Genomic DNA, 19,907 nt, shown 5'->3' on the forward strand with positions numbered 1-19,907 from the left:
TATGCGAATTAACGTATATATAGTCTACTATTTTGCACTCCGTCTTTTTACACTAAAATATGTCAGGCTTATTAGTCTTTTCACTTATATGTGAGACCATAACAAACAAATAAATCGATTAATATGGCTTGTGTTTGTAGTTGGCATTCTGGTCTAATCACATGCGAGTGATGGTTAAGACTTGAGTTGTTATGGTCTTAGGTTCGAAACCTAACTAACTCAAGGAAATGATCCCACATTGGTAGGTTTCCTTTTTAATTATGTCCCTTGGTAATGATTAAAACGTCAAAATCAGTATGAAACGAGTCTTCTCAAATGGTCTCAATTGAGAGTATTTCCAAATGCTATTAAAAAGAGAGCGCTTGTGTTTGATTTGATTAATGGAGGCGTGGGTGTAGTTGCAGGTGACACTTATAATTTATAAAAATATTGTAAATAATAATAATAATAAGTAGAAACTTAGAGCGTTAGCGTGTAGTCATCCATCATCTTGTGATTAAGACTAAGACCTCACCATCTCAAAGTCCTCTCCTCCGATGGATTCACTAAACACTTTCAGATAATAATAATAATAATAATAATAATAATAATAATAATAATATTCCACCTTTTGCACCTCTTCATCGATCATCACCAAGGTTAGATTAGATTCACTAACTCCATTTTCCTATCAATTTGCTTTCATCCTGCCGCTTTGATCCCTGCATCGTACGTTATCACTTTAAGGCTTTATAGATCAATTGCATCATGCTTCATATCTAACTGATTGTTGAATTTCAGCCTTCTCCTTTTTTTTGTAATTAGGGTGATAGGTATTTATTTATAGTTTTTGCTATTTGTGGGATTTACCGGGTGCGTTTGTTGTTGTTGTATTGATTTTGGTGAGAATTAATTGTTTGATTGTTATAGGAATGACATTAATATGTGACTTACTGTTAGCCTATTAAGTTTTATGAATGTAAAAGATGGACAAGACAATGAGTAGGAATTATTAGAACACAGATACAGACCCAATTAGGTTTGCTTCCGATATCGTGTGGCACCCATTCAATGATAATCAATCAAGTATTGTATTGTATTGCATAATCTTACATGGTCACCCATACCATCTCTAGATACCTAATTAAACCGTGATCTACGTTTCAATAGGAATTATGTGATGTGTATTTGCTTCTGCAATTTGGTTATTGAGACACATATGCAAGTAGCACTGAATATATTTATTTCCTTTTTTACATATTCAAAAATAATAAATCATGTCCTGCTTATTTTCTTATTATCCTTTCACCAGGTACAATACACTTATGCTGTTTAAGATCAGGTTCTTGGTAGCCGCTAGCCATCTGCCTTATTGGTTATAATCATTTTATTTGATAATACAACTTCTAACTCAAGAATGAGAAATTGAACACACATTTTCATAACAAATCAACCGCACAACTCCAACTTGGCACTTGTTATGGACAGTTTTCATATCAAATGGGAAGATATCACTTGTCCCATATGCTTATCCTCCCCACACAATTGTGTTCTTCTTCAATGCACTTCTTACAAAAAAGGATGTCGACCTTTCATATGCGACACCAGTCACTTACACTCAAACTGTTTGCACCGTTTCCAAACAGCAAACAAGATATCAGTATCACCTGGGTCAAACCCGCCTTTGACTTCTGACGCCACTAGCAAACCATTATGCCCTCTTTGTAGAGGCGATGTTATCGGTTGGGTTGTTGTAAACGAAGCCCGAGTTAAACTGGACGGTAAAAAACGATGCTGTGAAGAAGAAAAATGCACATTTACAGGAACATATATGGAACTTAGTGAGCATGCTGAGGTGGAGCATCCTCACGCGTGCCCATCAAAGATTGATCCTGCAAGACAACAAGATTGGGATAATTTTCAACAGTCATCTGATATTATTGATGTTTTAACCACTATACACTCAGAAGTACCACACGGGGTCGTTTTGGGAGATTATGTTATAGAATATGGAGATAATGTTTCTGGTGATGAATATGAAGGTTTTTCTGGTGAAGATAAAAGTTGGTGGACTTCTTGTATTTTGTATAAAGTGTTTGTTAATTTTAGGTGTTCTAGAAATAGAAGACGGGCTCGGGTTAGTGAATCGAGGCAAGGTAGCCGTCGATTGAGTTTTGAAACTTCTGATGACGGTTCGGTGGTGTCTGCAGAGTTTGCAGATTATAGAGCTTATGAGGCTGAAGGTGAGTTTGTGACTAGGAGTCACCTTTTCAGGGGCAGGACAGGTCATCGCAGGTCAGCATTTTTGACTCGTTTTGCTTTTAAATTGGGTGATTTGATTATTAAAACAGTTGATGTGCACACATACATGTGATTCTAGTTCTTATATATTACTTTCTTATGCAACAGTTCTCAGAGACGTCCTTCTCGGTTCTATGATGATTAGGTACGTGACTTCTCTCACGTGTGTATTCTCACGTGTGTGCATATAAGTTGCATAATGTTTATGAAAACAATGCACCATAAGACCTTTTAAAACTTGAAATTAATGAAGACCCGTTTAAGGTTTTCCTTGCTTATGAATGGGTTGATTTGGGTTATGTTTTATCTATACCGGGTTAAATAGATTTGCAGGTAAAAAGGAAATGGGTCAAATAGGTTTGAGTGGGTCAACATATTGAAAGTCACCAAAGTGTATTTTACTATTTTTGGTGTACACATTATCTCACTTTATGCAAGAAACTAGTTAACCATTGTTGGTTATATACTTTTCATGATCATATTTACCACACTGAATCTTTATAAATGATGCAAAAGAATCTGCACGAAAACGTGTTTCAAGTCAACCCAACACGACACTACTACACATTCTACTCTTTTAACATAATCTTGTATTTGTCAGATTTCAAAGTTGGTCTTCTGGTGGCTTGAAGATAGTGATCTGTTGGAAGACAGGCGTTCGGATTGAGAAGACAGTTAGTGATCTGGTGTAGTGCTGAATTTATTTTCATGGTATCATGTTTTACCTATGTTCAGAGTCGTGGATCACTGAATCGACGAAGTCGTTTTTTGTTGTCTTCTAGTGCCAAAACAAATGCAAAAACATAGCCATCTTGGTTGTGGTGCAAGGGTTTCTTGTAGTTGAATTCTTGTTTCTATATGCAATCTGAATACGATTTTCAATTTTATAGGCACAACAAAATAATCATTTTGTATATTGATATTTTAATGACAAATGCATATAAAATATAATTATGGATTAAAGTAGTATGATAAATTAGATATTTATGTAAATTAATATACATTTTGAATGATATTTAACTTAATTTAATAATTTGATGTACTTTCTTTCTTTTTTTTTTTCCTTTGTAAATTAATATACATTTTTAATGATTCTAACCATTTAACTTGTTGAAGAGGTAGGTCCCAGCAGAGCCCATTTGGACCCGCAAGACTCACCTTAAACAGGGACGTCTGCGCAGAAACCAACTGGATCCGCAGGACCAACCATGCTCAGAGACGTGACGTCCTTACGCGCAGTACGCAAGCTGGTCCCGCAGGAAATGCCTTCCAATGGTGAAGGACTCCGCCTGTCCCCGCAGCCTCGGATACAAGCCATTAGGGAAGGCCACCCGCGCAGCAAGGCTACACGCACAAGGCACTTAGCTCTCAATCATTCAGTGTCACCTGAAGGAATGAGCGAAGCCGGGAACAATCCCGCACAACGGCGGGAGGGGGAATACTCCCGCCCAAATAAGCCAGTCCGTACGATACGGGAAGATCTTCTGTACTGTACCTGACGAGGTATGGGAAAAAGATCTGACTAAAGATACGACAGCTTATGGACAACAGTATGGCGAGCAGCATGCTCCTACACTGTATGTCACTATTAGCCGCTGCTTACTCACCAACTATTGTCATACCACGTGCGTAGCCGGCAGTTGGTAGAAAAGGAATAGTATACAGCAGGCCTGGTCGCTATCAGCCGCTACCTACCCACCAACTACCAGCAGGGCACGTGCGTAGGCTACTGTTGGTGGAACAGGAACACTGTTGCAGCCGGCCATACCTCCTTGGAAACCTACCTTCGGCTATAAATACCACAAATGGTATGACCATCTCATCTTATCATATCTTATCACATTATCATCATATTATACCTGATATCTGCTCTAGCAATCTCTTAATATACTTTTATATTTAAAGAGCAATCTAGTCTGATTCTCACGCCGGAGGGTGGTCACAAGGAGGAACCCCCCCTTCTCAGTGACGAGCTCACGGTGTCTGTTTTGCAGGTTATCAGAAGAACCATCTTCCAAGGGTTTAACCCCTCGTGGGAAACATCTCTCTAACCCCCAGGTTACTAGTAATCTGTCCGGGGTCCGGTTAGTGTTTCTTCACTTGTGTTCTATTTTGGCAAAGAAGTTTATCTCCATATTGTCTTTAGAAAATTTTATAAATAATCAAAGTTAGGGAGAAATATAGCAGTGATATATTTATCATGGAAGAAGTCTTGTGTGATATTTATGAGCTAATAAAGTGTTTGTATAATGTAATCACTTTCTTTAAAGAATAAAGCCAGTGAGGTTGGTGCTCCCACCCGGTGCCGGCTTCTCCACGGAGAACAACTCTGTGTGCATTTAAAAAAGTTTCTTAAAAATGGTGGCAAAAATGAAACTTTAGGGTAGTTAGTGCAATATTTCAAAGATAATTATTTATTTTCCATAAACTATTATATGACAATTGACAAGCATGGCCAATTGTTCCAAATGAATCTTCTTCGGTTATTTATATTCTTCTCTTTCTCTCTCTTTCTCCCTCAATTTATAATCGCATCAAACTAAAAAAATGGCATCAGCAAATTCGGTTACAGCAGTAGATACAAACGGCAGCAACATCCTCCGTACTGTATTTGTTTACGGCAGCTTATTAGCCGACGACGTCGTTCGTGCTCTCCTCCGTCGTATCCCTCAGAATTCTCCTGCCACACTTAACGGCTAGTCAGTCTCTTCCGTTATATTGAATTTTATCTTCTGTTAATATTAATTTGTTTGATTTTACGTCTCCGTTGATTCGAAGCCCTAAGTTTAATTTGCTTGTGATTCTGTTATGTAATTGATAGGCGATAGCTATATAACTTGATAATCATTAATCAATTAATTATACCTAATTTGTTGATGAATTTGAATAATTAGCTTCCTTATATTGCCAGCTCATACATAGGGGTGCTAATCGAGTCGAATTTTGAAAACTTAAATTAATCGAATTCGAATTGAGTATTTTGAAATTTTGAAGCTGAGTTCGAATTTCATTTTAGAAGTTAGGTTACTGAACTCGAACCGAATCGAATTTCGAGTTTTTTGAGTCGGATTTGGACGTTGAACGCCCCTAATTGGCAAACTGATCTAGGAATCAAAATCAAATAACAAAGTATTAAATGAAGTTCAAACTAAGTGAACTAGAAATCAAATACGAAAACATAAAAGCCGATGCTACATTATGGATTTAGAATTGTACATATTTAATGATATACGGGCAATTGTTTCTTGGGTTGATCACTGAATTGAATATTTAATGTCGTAATTTTGCAGTCTTACTAGAAGCTCTTTTGTAGTCATGTGCCTATCTAAGTATCTATATATGTGTTTGTGTATTTTTATAATGATGTGGGTATATAAAAGAAAAATAGAATGCATAACTCGAATTCGACTGAATTTCGAGTTTTTCGAGTCCGATTCCAATAGCAAACACCCCCATTCGTATGCATGTTTAATATGTTCTTCTTACTGTAGTCATAGGTTCAGCATCAAAGGGCGTGTTTATCCTGCAATTCTGCCTGTGGAAAACAAGAAAGTTACAGGGAGGGTATGTGTGTTCATAATCTGTTTGATTTTATCATTTTAATCGTATGATATTATATCATATGGTTTATATAGAATCAGTGATTACCAATATTTTCAATCATTTTGTTGCAGGTTTTATTGGATATTACAGCTCCAGAATTAGATATTCTGGATAAATTTGAGGATTATGAGTATGAAAGGAGGCTTGTTGATGTTTCTTTGCTGGTTTGTACCCGGAATCGTTTACTTATACACAGTGGTAGCAAAAAACCAACTGTTTAACCATTTTTGCAGGGTAGTTCCGGCATTTCACCGGCTTACGCATATGTGTGGGCCGACAAAGACGACCCCGATTTGTATGGAGAATGGGATTTTGAGGTAATAATCTTTGTTATCATGTTCCATTACTGTCTACAAATGCAACCTAACTGCCTGTTCCAATTTCCAAAATCTTGGATTTGTGCAAAGGAACCTGGTGCATTGGTTGTGCCAATTTAGATCGTTTATCTTGTTTAATCTGGGTTATGTTCTATCTTTAACGTGCCAAATTAGGCCTGCAAATGAATCGAACGTTCAGTGAACCATTTGGTGGGAATTTTGTTTTGTTTATTTGAGAAACTAATGAATATGAACAAAACCTTTTATTCTCCTAGTTAAACGAACAAACATGGAAAACATGTCGGTGTCATTTGTTTATGTTCATTTATATTTGTTAGTTTATGCTTGTTTAAGTTCATTCGTTTATATATTCATTTAAATATTTTAGACCCATTACAATATAGTCAAGTTTATGAAACTAAATTATCACCCTTACAATTTAGTCTAGTTTACTAAATTTTTAGAATCACCAGATTGATGCTTACATTTACTACTTTTTTTTTGGGTGTTTGCTTTGTTGTATTTTCTTATATTCATTCATCTATGTTCGTTTGTTTACGTTCTTGAACTGTTGTTCGTTTATACTATTAACGAATGAACATGAACATGTTCATTTTCTTAAAACGAACACGGACATGAAAGTCCTGTTTGTTTAATTGTTTTTGTTGGATGGATTGCTCAAACAAACAAACACGAGTAAAGGCCTAGGTCAGATGGTTAAAATCCTTGCATATTGTCTAAAAGGAAACAACTTGTTCAAAGTTAGATTATTGCAGTCATACTTGACATGCTATTTATCCAAAAAAAAAAAAAAGAAAAAGAAGAGAAAAAACTCGGACCTAAAAATGTCATGGGCCAACTACCAAACTTTTACCTATTTGGCCTGTTTAGCAGTTCAATTAACCATCTCTTGTGTGTCGGCATATATGTTTATCTAGTGCTGGTATTTTTGTAGGCTTGGAAAGAGTCAAAGATGAAAGATTTTGTGAATATGACCATGGGGTTTGTGGAAGAACAGGAACTATCTCAATCTAAGCCGAGGGTTGAAACATATGAAGCCTACTATAATCAAATCGATGAAAACAAGATTTCGGGTTGAATGCTGCTAGAATCTCGAGCGTAACTGTATTTTTATTCTCCAGATAAACAAACCCCGATCAACAGTTGGATGCAGCTCTTTATGGTTTGAAAATAACCTGTATTTGGCTTTATGTTTCTTGCGGTTTCGTTTTACTAAGCATATGAACATAAACCAAATTGGAAATGGTGGTGGTTGAAGTTAAAATGTGAAATAGATTCAACTATAGATTCAAGCATATTGGGTTTGGTTTTAATAAATAGATTCCAATAGGTTTCTGTGAGAAGTGTAGGAAGCAACGAGGTTTTGACGCGTAAATGAGTGGTTAAATGCGTGGAGGCATTTGTGTCTATTTATGTACACGTGTTTATGCCATACACATTTGTAATCGGCGTTACAACATACACGCTTTTATACCATGCATAATAGCACAGAACAAAAGATATCTAACACTTCATAAATGGTATAACAATTCGTAGAAGATATAACACTGTGTAAAATGATATATCGCTACAGTGCATTACACATTTTAAGAAAAATGTATTCATAATAGAAGACAAATTCTTGATTTTTTATGCATAATTTTTAAATAAATAATGAAGCATTTAAAAGTTATTGATTTTTAAAAAACTGTTGAATCTGAGTTTTAAACATAAATTTAATGCAAAAAGTCTTACTCAATAGGTGAATTCCCATTTGTACCCTTTCAACCCTTATTATTTTTAATTAATAACGAAATTACCACTTACAACTTTGAGTATGATACACAAGACGATATATATTACATATATTACGTAGATGGACGTCTATTTTTAAACCCAATACTATGTTAAAAGATCAGCAGAGAAGCAGATAATGTACTCTAATAAACTATGTCTATTGCTTTGAGTATGATACACAAGATTTATGTACATATGACTAGATCATCTACTCATGGTACATCAATTTACATCCTAAGCAGGTGAGTGGTGTCCAAGTTTGATCCCCAGACATCCAAACCTCATTCCAAAACCAGCAAAAACAATGAACCAACTTGGGACCTGACTGAACTATTAACAGTTAAAAAACAGTTTGTGATTCGGTTATTTAGAGGCGTAGAAAATAGATTGTGTAACTCATGCCAGATTAAGACCGGACTGAACAGGTTTTTAATATAATCTTCTAAAGCAGCATACATAAGTGAAAAGAGATATCAAACCAGTCACAAACCGAACCCAATACGAACAAATTATGAGTTCCAGTTGAACCTTTTAATGCATAAAACTTACATACTTTTTAATCAGTGCATTAGCAGAAAGTGAATTACTAATCGAGTTCCACTCCAGACACACACGATACAAAAACCTACGTGCTCATTGGCTTGGGATTTGAAGCATTGAGAATATCCAGCAACGGTTCATGCGCCTCCACCTCATCATGCCACAGTGGAAGACAATATGTATCAAATATACTAATCATCAATAAACTGCCAACGTGCATTTTGTGAATCGACAATATGCATTAGAAAAAACAAACAAACCTCCAACGGCAAATGGCTGCTCAAGAATGGTTCCACCAAGAGGGATGCCGTATACTTTACTGCCTTCATATTTGTCCCGTCCGCCAACAATTATATCCGTTTGCAACATGTTCTACAAAATTATAAAACAAAGAAATTTGAAAAGTTCTTAGCAAGTTATTATAAACTGATAATGATATAAAGAGAGTGCAAACCTTCTTGTTGTATGATACAAGCCTAACAACATTTGCAGCCACTTTTACAGTAGCAGGTTGCCAAGCTGAATCCTGTTGACCCGCAAAAAACAATTAAGATAATTAACCACTAATCTACAATATTACCAAAAACATAATGAAAAAAATAAATGTAATACAAACTATATGATTCAACGGAACATATTTATAAGCAATTAGTGATATACAGAATGCTCACGTGCGCTGATGAAGAAAACATCTAACATAATCTGAGACAACTTGAGAATCTGCAGCCTGCAGAACGTGCCATAAACAAGGCAGCTGCTTACTCATTACACTATATCATGTAATTCATCAGGGGTGAGTATGAAACCGAAAAAACAGTATTGAAACAAAAACCGGCGGCTTGGTTTTATGTTTATGTAAAAGCCAAACTTACGGTTTGATTTTAGTTCTGCATGTAACAGAAAACAAAAAAACCAAATCAACCAGAATTTTCAGATTTTCTTTATTTTTTTGTAATTTAAGTAATTCATAAGAATTAAAAAAAAATATGTAACTCAGATATTTTAGCCCAAATGTAAAATAATCAATCAGTAATTAAATAACTTGGGTTTCTCAATGGAGGCACAGGTTCAATCCCACTTACAACACCTTAAGGGGGCATGGGTGGGTCAATGAAGAAAGACTAGGATCTTTGTGATCTCCGGTTCGATCATGTGGGCGTTCGGGCTTTACCACCAGTGGGCCTTCGGGCGGGTTGGGCCAGATGGCGGTGGCCTTTTGCCATTGGATCACACCGCATGGAGTACCTAGGCAATTCTCTGTTTGTTGGCCTTTCAAAAACAAAAAAAGTAAATTAACGAAATGATTTAGGCCTAACTTCATTAAATTTTCCGTCCTAAAAGTTTAGTAGGTATTAGCCAAAAAAACCGTCTCAAAACGAACCATGCACACCCCTATAATTCACAATTCCTTCAATACATGATACACACTGTTCTTAAAACCCCATAAAACCAGAATCTGCAACATTACATATTTTGATATAACTAATATGTGAAATTTGCCCTATTAGCCACGTACAGGCCTGATAACCAATAATAATAATTAAGAGAACAAGGTTTATGTTGTGTGTGTGAATGATTTTGGTTAATAAACATATTTGAAGTAATTTAAAGTTATGTAAAATTTTAAAACACCTTATGGCTTGGTTTTACCTTTCATTATCTTTTAAGTGTATTCCGTATTCCTGGTGGACGATTTAAATTTGATTAAGATCGGTTCGAGTGTCACCTTCGACTGCCAAACATTTTAAAACGGAGGCAAGAAACTCAACAGTGATGTACTTGAGTTTGGACGATTGGGTGATTAATGATTTGAACATAAATCAAGCTATCAACAACGAGAAAAGAAAATAAAAATACATAGACACACTAAGGGGCTGTTTGATAAGCACACTTAAATCTAGTCGAATCAGATGTAAACATCTGAATGGTCCCATTAAATGGTAAAAGCAAAAAACCCCTAAGTGACTCTCTCTAACAAGAATTATTCTTGCAACTACAGTAAAACCATAGGAAGTCTAGTATTTTAGGTGTTCACTTGTTCTCTCTAGTAATATTGTATTTGCTTCAACGTTTCATGCTCCTCATGATTCGGATTGTATAATATAAATTAAACTTGCTTTGTTAAAATAAAAAAATAATAATAATAAAACAACAAACATTGTTATAAAACATTAAAAAGGAAATACATTTTGTTTGATGATATATAATCTTCGATGTCATCGTGTTCTTCGATTAGTTTTTAACTAGATTTTTTACCCAGCGCGTTGCACCGGGGCAGTTGGCAAAACCCCAACATTGTAACCCGGACGTTGGTAAAACCCGAGTGTTACTACGATAAGTAGATGCGAATCGGTCGGTATCGGATACGTTCGTTACAGTATAAACACCGGTGGTAAAATTTGAGCGTTAAAAAACCAAAGAATTAATTCATCAAATTAACATATAAAAAGATTAATATATATAAAAAGATAAAATATTCAAAAGGATGTTTATTTAATCGGCAAGCCGCGCAGTGGAAAAACTCGAACGTTGTCGATCCCGGGCATTGAGACGGTAACTCGACACAAATTCGGTTGATTTTAATTACGTTCGTTACGGTATTGGAGCTACAAAACGAAAAATATTTATAAAAATTAAGGTGGACCAATGGCCAATTTTATATTGGGGGGGCGTTGGTTGGTAAACTTACAAGTTGGTAAAACCTGAGCGTTGAGATAGGGAGTCTACACAAATTCGGTCGGTTTCCGTCAGCTTCGTTATAGCATCGAAACTAAAAAAAAATTGGCGTTTTGTCGGTTTCCTATACGTTCTTTATGATAACTGAACTAAATAAAAAAAATCACAAACTAATATGGTGTCGTTAGGTACCCAATAGAGCACTTGCGACACCAAAGTTTTTTTTTTATATATAGTAATAATAATAATAGTTGCTACCTTCGGTCTTCGGAGGCTTTCGCTAACAATTGTGCCTCCTTTTTAGTTTTCACCGCCTTACAGTGTTTTGCCAAATAAGCTCTTAAAGTGAAGTTAGACGTGGCTTTGGGTAACACATTAAAATAAACTGAACTTCCTGAAAATTTTGAGGTTTCTCTTGGTTTCCCGTACCAATACTATGTTTGTTTTATTTCCATTTGAGCATTTAAGGACTAAGACTTGAAAACTTTTGAGCGATTTTATGTTTTTGATAATTTTTTAGAGATAGAAAAGTCGTGTAATCAAAGCAATATGCCTAATACCTATTTAAACCAACGTATTGGGGAAAAATGGGCAAAAACCAGTTTCTAACGACTACATAGCCTTTTGAAAACAGTAAAAATTTTATTACTAACGTTGATAACCGGTTTCTAACCTGTTCGTGTTCGAAAATTCCTAACTGGTCCCTAACTTACGATTAATATAGGCTTGTAATTGGTTTCTACTATACCAGTTAATAACTGGTTTTGATTTTGGGTTGTTTTTTACTATACCGGTTAATAACCAGTTAATAACCAAGTGTCTACTATACCAGTTAATATAGGCTTGTAAAGTTAATAACCACGTGTCTTTAACAACTTGAAAACGATTCACTTTGAGAGCCCGTTTAACAATTCTAGAAGCTCAATTATATGGAAGTAGGCCCAAGGTCCAATCCCAACCACAACCTGAACAACGAATAAATGAAGAATCCATAAAACATTTAGCTGACTTTAGAGCATTCACAGCCGTACCCTTTAGTTTGTGCCGGAGTTTTGCAAATAATAGGATGTGGTTTAGAGTGGTTGTTAGTAGAAGGAAAGCGAAGGGAAAATGTTATATATAAAAGTTAAATTTGAGAATATATTTTTCACACTCTATAATTTTTTTAATATTTTCTAAAAGTGATTGTAAGTGTAGAAGAGAGAAAATATAATGATAAAGATATAAAACGTATTTTTTTAACTGAAAAGCAGAGAGAAAATGTAGTGATTTTTAAGTAATTATATGGATATGGATAGGGAATATGTTGCTCTTAATACTTAGACCATCCGTAATGAGGCGTTGGTCCTACTTAGAGCTAAAAATAGATAAATGGCTATCAAATAATTGGTCCCAAGTAATTTAATACTCGATAAATTAATAATCTCGATAAAATTAATAGTTGTCTGGTCCCGACTTGGTACCGGTACAAAATTGGACCTCAATCGATAAAATAATAGTTTTTTGTTGAAATCCCAATGTAAATAATTGGTCTCAGCGAAATTATAAATTAATAATTACTAAAATATTCCAAAATTCTATGATTGTCTAGTAAAAATGAATCTATAGTCACTTGTATTTTTGTGAACTTCTAATCTATATTGAGTTCGTCTTTAAATCTCCCAATTGCACTTAAGAGTTGAGGCATTGCACTCTTTAATTGCAACAAAAAGTTGTGAAGGGTTGTTGCTGCTTGCAATGCTTCTTTCCAAGTGTCCGGTTCCAAAGGTACTGAATCATCATCAACTTCACCATCAACCGGCTTTTGAACAGTATCTGCTATAATTTCTTTAATGCTTTGAACCTCATGACATTCATTATTTTCACCTGGATAATCCAACAACTCATTCACATCCATTTTGTGTCGATAATGCATTCCCGTAATAAAGTTCTCAAGCTCACGAATGCCTTCTCCATAACTTACATTGTTTAAATCATTTGAGCTGGTTGGATTAGCTGAACAAATGTTACAGTGTCGAAAGCAATTTGTTGTGGACTTTTGTTTCACATTTCTCCAAGCCGAGACGGCCAAATTGATGGCATCTAAAACATTAATCTTTTCTAGGAAGAAATGTCCAACTCATAACCTTCCAAATCTTACGATAAAACCTTTTACAGTAGTACATTTTAAAGGCTCTAATTATCCCAGCATCACATGGTTGAATTTTTGAAGTCATGTTTGGCACTAGAAAAAACAACTCGATGTTTTGCAACCCTTGAATATTATTTGAATGGGCTGGACAATTATACACTACCAAGAGAATTTTTCGACCGTGCATTTGATCATCTAGCCAACGAACATATTCTTCGAAAAGCAACTTAGTCATCCATGCTCTTTTGTTAGCACGGTATTCATAATCTAGGCTATTCTTGTTGACATTCTTAAAACAACGTGGCCTTGCATACTTACTAATGATCCATAGAGGAATTTTTTCCGAGCCATCCTCGTTGCAACAGATAACAATTGTAAGTCTTTCCGTGTCCTGTTTCCTACCTTCAAGTTGTTTTGTTGCAAGTGAATGATCAGCTTGTAACTTATAAAACAAACTTGTTTCATCCATATTAAAAACATCTTTCATTGGAAATTGATTAATTTTTCCCTTATACACTCCAATTTATTCTCCATGTCATGTGTGTCCACTTTCTCTGAATTGGCGATACGATTTGATCGATATCATGCCTTAACTTGAATTTCTCAAGCCATCCCTGTGAAAGTTTATGCTCAGAAGGATCCTGTGGATACAAAAGCTTTAACGTCTCAACCGCCTTATCTATGATTAACTCTCCTGCTATATTTACATGCTCTTGATGTTGGAGAAACCATTCATAAACAACTTTCTCCATGTCCGGATACTTGGTTGCTTTGTGACGCTTGGAAGATCCATCTTTATCAAAGTTAGCCGATAGGAACTCCGATGATCTCTTAAGAGTGTTTGATATTGTTCCTTGACTAACTTTCAAATCGAAAGTTTTGTCAACCCACTGCACCAAATCTTGTTGAGTGCATTCTTGGTTATCTCTCTTATACTCGCATAATAGTTTTCATTGTTGATTGACTATCGTTGATTTTTAACACCTTTTAGTTTATAAGCCATAGTTGATGAGATTTTAAAATTTATCATTAGACATTTTATAGTGATCAATCTAGATCTATGTACATTAAACTTGCCAAGTTCATTAATGTGTGAATGTGCATGGGAAGTTTGAATGCTCTTGTTTCTGTTTTACTCAAATAGGTAAATCAAATGGACATGGAAATTTTGGCGGTTGATGCATTAATTTAAGAGTTGCTCACAAAAAAACCCAACTCTTTAAATTAATAATTTATTAATTTATCGATATAATAATATCTCGATAAATTAATAAAATATCCCGGTCCCAATATTATTAATTTATAGAAGTTTTACTATAGATGCAAACAAGGGTTATGATGTATAAAAATTTTATTGGTAAGAAAGAATGATTGTAACGTTTAAAAAAAGTTTGTGTTTTTGATGCACTTATATAAAAATTTAACGTACGAGATGACTTAAATCATTTGTGGGTGCTAGATTCTCACTTTATAAATATCATTAAGTAACTTGAAATCTAGTTAAACATGTTAAAGAGTTGTTAGCACTTAGCAGATCATAACATAGGTTTTACACAACATTTCATTTCATTACTACTATAGCCACCCAAAACACGTTTTGCCTAAGACTATGCGCTATGGACGCGGAAGGGAGGGGAAGACGGGTGCGGTGGGGGGAAGGGAGGGGGAGACGGGCGCGGTGGGAGGAAACACCACCGAGGGGCGCAGAGGGGGTGAGGGTGGAGCGGACGATGAGCGTGATGGGGGGGTGAGGTGGGGGCCACCACCAACGACATTATTACCGTTTAGAAAAAAATAAATAATATAAAATACTATATATATATATATATATATATATATATACCAACCAATCACCCATCCTCTACAAACATCCCATTCTCCTATTTAAACTTTATAAAACTTTCTCCTCAAATATGTCTTCCGACTCATTTTTCACACTCGACTTCCAGCTCGATATCGACGATATTTCCAATTCGGATTCAGAGGATGAAGCGATATTTAGTGTCGTTGTAGAGGCTGCCCGACTCGTAGTCCAGAATTACGAAAGCTCACAACCACTAGAAAGACGGCCTCATCTTCAACGGGATCGCGTAGGTACGCATGACCGGTTGATGAAAGAATATGTTTCATCGGACGCGACTTTTGATTCGGAACGATTTCTGTACACTAAACGAAGATGAGAAACTTGCTAATCTATTAAAAACACGAAAAAGGGAAACGAATTTCAGCCTTCAATCGGATTTGGTTGAACATCTTTGGAGTAATAAGCAAGGTGACGGCTAGGACAACGACTAAAAATAGCTTTAATTTTTTTATATGTTTTTTTATTCAACTTATTTTGTATTTTAGTATTATTGTATTTTTTTTATTATTGTATTGGTTTTTTTGCTTTAACAAAAAAAGAAAAATGTTGGGCTTCGAAGCCCCCTCACCATAGAGGGGCATTATGCCATGGAGCTTTGATGCCCCCAGTGCCCACGTGGTGCTGACATGGCATTGTGGAGGGGCTTCAAAGCCCCCCATCATAGCACACAGCCTAAGAACTATGGCTTTATTGTCATATTATATATATAACTTTTAGTGAAGTCATAACACGTGTAGATATCTTTTACAAAATATTTCATTTCATCTAAATAATTTCTTTTATGATTTGAAAATTAAATATACAAAACTAGAAATATATAATTTGGGTTACTTCGAACTCCGCTTAGAGAAAAGACTTTCATTGACAAAAATTTCACCTAATACTAGATGAATGAAAATCTAAAATGATAGTAACTCTTTCTGACTAGTCATTTAATCACCAACGGATCATAGTTAGACTACCAAATAAGCCACAAGAAGAATTACGATTTTCTAAAACTTTGTCGATGATATGTGGATATCACCAACAATAATACTAAGAACGTTAAAAAATAAAAGAAAAGTAAATGTATAAGTTATAACACTTAATTGACAGTGAAGTTACCCAAACCTATATAAATCTTCTGTATGACTTACTGACGGTTCCTACCTTTACTTAGGCTTATTTGTCATGCAAACAATTGCTCTTAATAAAGTACCATAAACCAAATACGATACACATAGTATTTGAGTGATGCTAAATATGGTCCAAACTAAAGTTGTGTTCTCGAGTTTCATTTAAGAAAAGAAAGAGAAGGAAATAAGAAAATGTGTGTTTCTGAGTTTTGTTAAACGAAAGAAAAGGAAGGAAAAAAAATAAGATACCGTTTGGTATACAGAAATGATAAGGAGAATGGAATGATTCATTGCGTGGGAATTATAGAAGGAAATAGAAGAAAAGAAAGGAGAGGAGACGAGAATGAGAAGGAAAGGAAAGTAAGGCTTTCCATTTCATTCCTTTTTTTAATTAAATAAACTTGGGAACACGCGTAAGAAAGAACCTTCAAAAAATTTGTAGCCTTTAAATAAAGAGTACCCATTTACAGGGCCGGCTTCGAGAAAGGCTAAACAATTTTGGGCCAAAGACGAGCCTAAAGACTTAAGCAAAAAATAAACTCGATAACTCATAAAAAAAAGTAAATTATACGATGATAATAGTAATTTCAATACACAAAACATAAATATTGTAGCAAAATAATCTAATTTAAATACCAAAACGAAACGTGATGCTCTCCTTGCATTTTTTGAAGCAAAACTCTCGATCAATTCTTGATAACCTATGCTTTAGTTCCGAGTGCAGTTAGTTACTTAGTTAAATGTGTTATTCGTCTTATCGTCTATTTGCTAAACAAACTAATTAATAACTGAATTTCAAGCATACTGTTGTTGACATATACAACAAATCAACATAATTCAATAAACAAACACAACATGAATTATGAACAATTAAATCTAAGATTTTATTATTTTAAGTCAATAACTTTTATAAAACTAATAAAAAAAAATAACTAACCTAGATCAGAAATTCAGAATTTTGGAGAATCGGAGGCTGGAGGTTGGCGGTGGTGGTGGTGCAGTGGTCGTGCGGGTCTGGAAGGCGACCGGTGGTCCAGCGACGAACGGACGGAGTGACGGAAGGCGGAAGCAAGCCGTCGTCAGTCGTGCGGTGGATTAAGGTTGTTTGGCCTTCTTCTTTCTGGCTTTCTGCTTTTCCAGTTCTATTTTTTGAGCGGTATAACAAAATAACAAATTAACAAATAAAAAAATTTTGTAATTGGGCTATAGGCCTACAAATAGTTTGGGCAATTAGACATGATTTTATATGGGCTTAAACAAAATTAAAGATCTAAGACTATAAGTTCAAATACAAATTTTTTTTATAACAATATATAATATATATAAAAGTTTAAAAAAATTTCAGACATACTAGTACAAAAAGGGGGTTGTTTAGGGCGGTGATTTGCTGATTTTAGGCGGTTTATAAACCGCTCAAACAGGTATCGCTGGAAAAGACTTGGAACCGCTCAAAAATCAGAACGAACCGCCCAAATTAATATTAGAGAACCGCCCAAAACCTAGTTTCTCTAAAAAAGATGTGACCGCCCAAAATAGAGTGTTAACCGCCCAAAATTATTACTTAATCAGGCCATATTGAGTTTTGTTTGGCTAGGCTGGCCAACTATTAATCAACATAAGGCCCACCAGTTGCTTTAAGCTCAAACTACCAACTTCTTATAAAGTGACAAATTAAAAAAATATGTTTATTTAAATTCTAGAAATTTTATATAAATTCAGCAAATAGGAAAACAAACTCATAAAAATACAAAACCTTTATAATTCGTCATACATAGTTTACAAAACCTACTTGTTCAAACATAAATCTATCTAAGCTACACTTTACATTGCTTATTTCATCATGAAATACCGAAAAAAAAATCCGCTCCAACTTGTCAATCTCTGCAGTGATATTTTCTATAATGTTCAAATTCTGGAAACAAAAGAAAAAACAAAAAATGAGATGTAAGTATGAACTAAACCCAAACCCGATTCATTCAAACCCACGTAACCTGAAACATTAAAAAGTATTTGAATCATCCGAACAACGAAAGCTGAATAATAAACATGAAACCCAAATAATACAGTTGTAAAGCTGATTAACCAAAACAACATGCTAAATCAAAGTATACAAATTTAAAATACAATACACTGTTTGGAAAACTATATTGCTTGATAAAAATATGTCTTATTGCCATGAATTCGCACTCCCATAATCCTTCTTGCTTACAATACAACAAAAAGGAAAATTCAAATAAAATAAAATATGTTTTATCCATATAATGTAGATAACATACCTTTACTATATTCCAAGCAAATGAACCTCCAAAATGAGTTTCGACTGTGTTTGAAAGAAGACAATCATTTTTGTTCTTTTGGCCTTTAACCGAAACAGAATCCAAAATACAACCTCGATGCTTGCTACAATACAAAGTTGTAAAGTCAGTAATAAAACTTTGCTAATATAATAATGAAAATTAATCATAACACGAGATATATTACCTATGGAAAATGGTGCAATGAAATATTTTGTTTGTCATGATGAAGTTTGTAGATATGAACTAAGTGCTATATAACACTTGCAAAATTTTTGTTGTACTCTTCCATAGTTATTTTTTGGGTATTGAAAAGATGACTTGAGTATCTTGTGTTTGCAGGGTACACAAATACCTAACATTAAGAAAATAAAAGGCAATGTTAAAAAATTAAACTTACAAGATAAAAAAATAATAGGAACTTGCATTTGACACCAATGATGCTAGCATCAAGCCACCCAATTGCTAAAAATTCCAGCATCACCTCATATTCCACATGGTCAATTGGTCTATCAAGCAAATAAAATTGTTATATATAATAAAATATTGCAAATTATATATTACACGGACCCAAGTAACCCAACCCCTAACCTCTCGTATATAACATGAGACGCCATCTGCTATTTGCGTCAGGGGTTCATTCTCGGGAGTTTGAGTTGTGTTCATAAGCTACAATTAAAGAAAAATATTAGAAGTCTTATAAAAATTTAAATAAATAAATATGTAAATCATATATTAAGCTGCATATAATATACCATTTATCAAACATAAGCAATGAAACCTTATGGCATGCCAATGAAACATAACTTGTAATCTCTCAACGGAAATCTATTATGCGATTCAATATATCTTAATTATGTAATCAAATGACACAAGTTTGTTTTGAGTAAAGCAGCCCTTACATTATCAGCAATTTATCAGCAAATGGAAATGTTACAGTTGTACGACATACGTTTAAGCTAAAAGAGAGATTACATTGAGTTATTTCATCAAACATGTGGTGTGCATAACTAACTATTGCAAGAAACTAAACCTATTTTGGTCAGTTCAGCCCCAAAATTGCAACACTAAACAGTAAACAAGGTTCATGCTATTCTAGTTCAATTCTAATAACTATCATCAAGGCATCCCATTTGTGCATAATATAACAGTTAATAAACAACAAGAAAAAGAAACCACTAAACATGTATTCTAGTAATTGATTACCTGCATAAACATTTATGCTCCCATGAGACCTTTCCCAGATAGTAATTAGAACAATTTAAGAGCTTATCATCTTGAAAATTCTAA

General features: G+C 34.6%; 2 protein-coding genes and 1 pseudogene across 2 annotated transcripts; 2 read left to right on the forward strand and 1 right to left on the reverse strand.

The window, feature by feature from the left end:
* The first annotated feature begins 1,459 nt into the window (after window positions 1-1,459).
* On the forward strand, window positions 1,460-3,215 carry LOC143547337 (uncharacterized). Its single transcript, XM_077038789.1, has 3 exons — window positions 1,460-2,274; window positions 2,389-2,425; window positions 2,882-3,215. The coding sequence occupies exons 1-2, from the start codon at window positions 1,460-1,462 to the stop codon at window positions 2,423-2,425; spliced, it is 852 nt and encodes a 283-aa protein (XP_076894904.1). The 3' UTR covers window positions 2,882-3,215.
* A 1,612-nt stretch (window positions 3,216-4,827) lies between these two features.
* LOC143547320 (AIG2-like protein D) lies at window positions 4,828-7,493 on the forward strand. Its single transcript, XM_077038777.1, has 5 exons — window positions 4,828-4,979; window positions 5,772-5,844; window positions 5,955-6,047; window positions 6,117-6,200; window positions 7,156-7,493. Exons 1-5 carry the CDS (start codon window positions 4,828-4,830, stop codon window positions 7,297-7,299), a joined length of 546 nt encoding a protein of 181 aa, XP_076894892.1. The 3' UTR covers window positions 7,300-7,493.
* A 5,350-nt stretch (window positions 7,494-12,843) lies between these two features.
* LOC143547338 (CENP-B homolog protein 2-like) lies at window positions 12,844-19,234 on the reverse strand (annotated as a pseudogene).
* Between the last annotated feature and the right edge of the window lie 673 nt (window positions 19,235-19,907).

The sequence above is a fragment of the Bidens hawaiensis genome, unplaced genomic scaffold, assembly GCF_021521415.1.
Source record: "Bidens hawaiensis isolate Kalapana, Puna unplaced genomic scaffold, B.hawaiensis_p1.1 tig00014712_1, whole genome shotgun sequence".
Lineage (NCBI taxonomy): Eukaryota > Viridiplantae > Streptophyta > Magnoliopsida > Asterales > Asteraceae > Bidens > Bidens hawaiensis.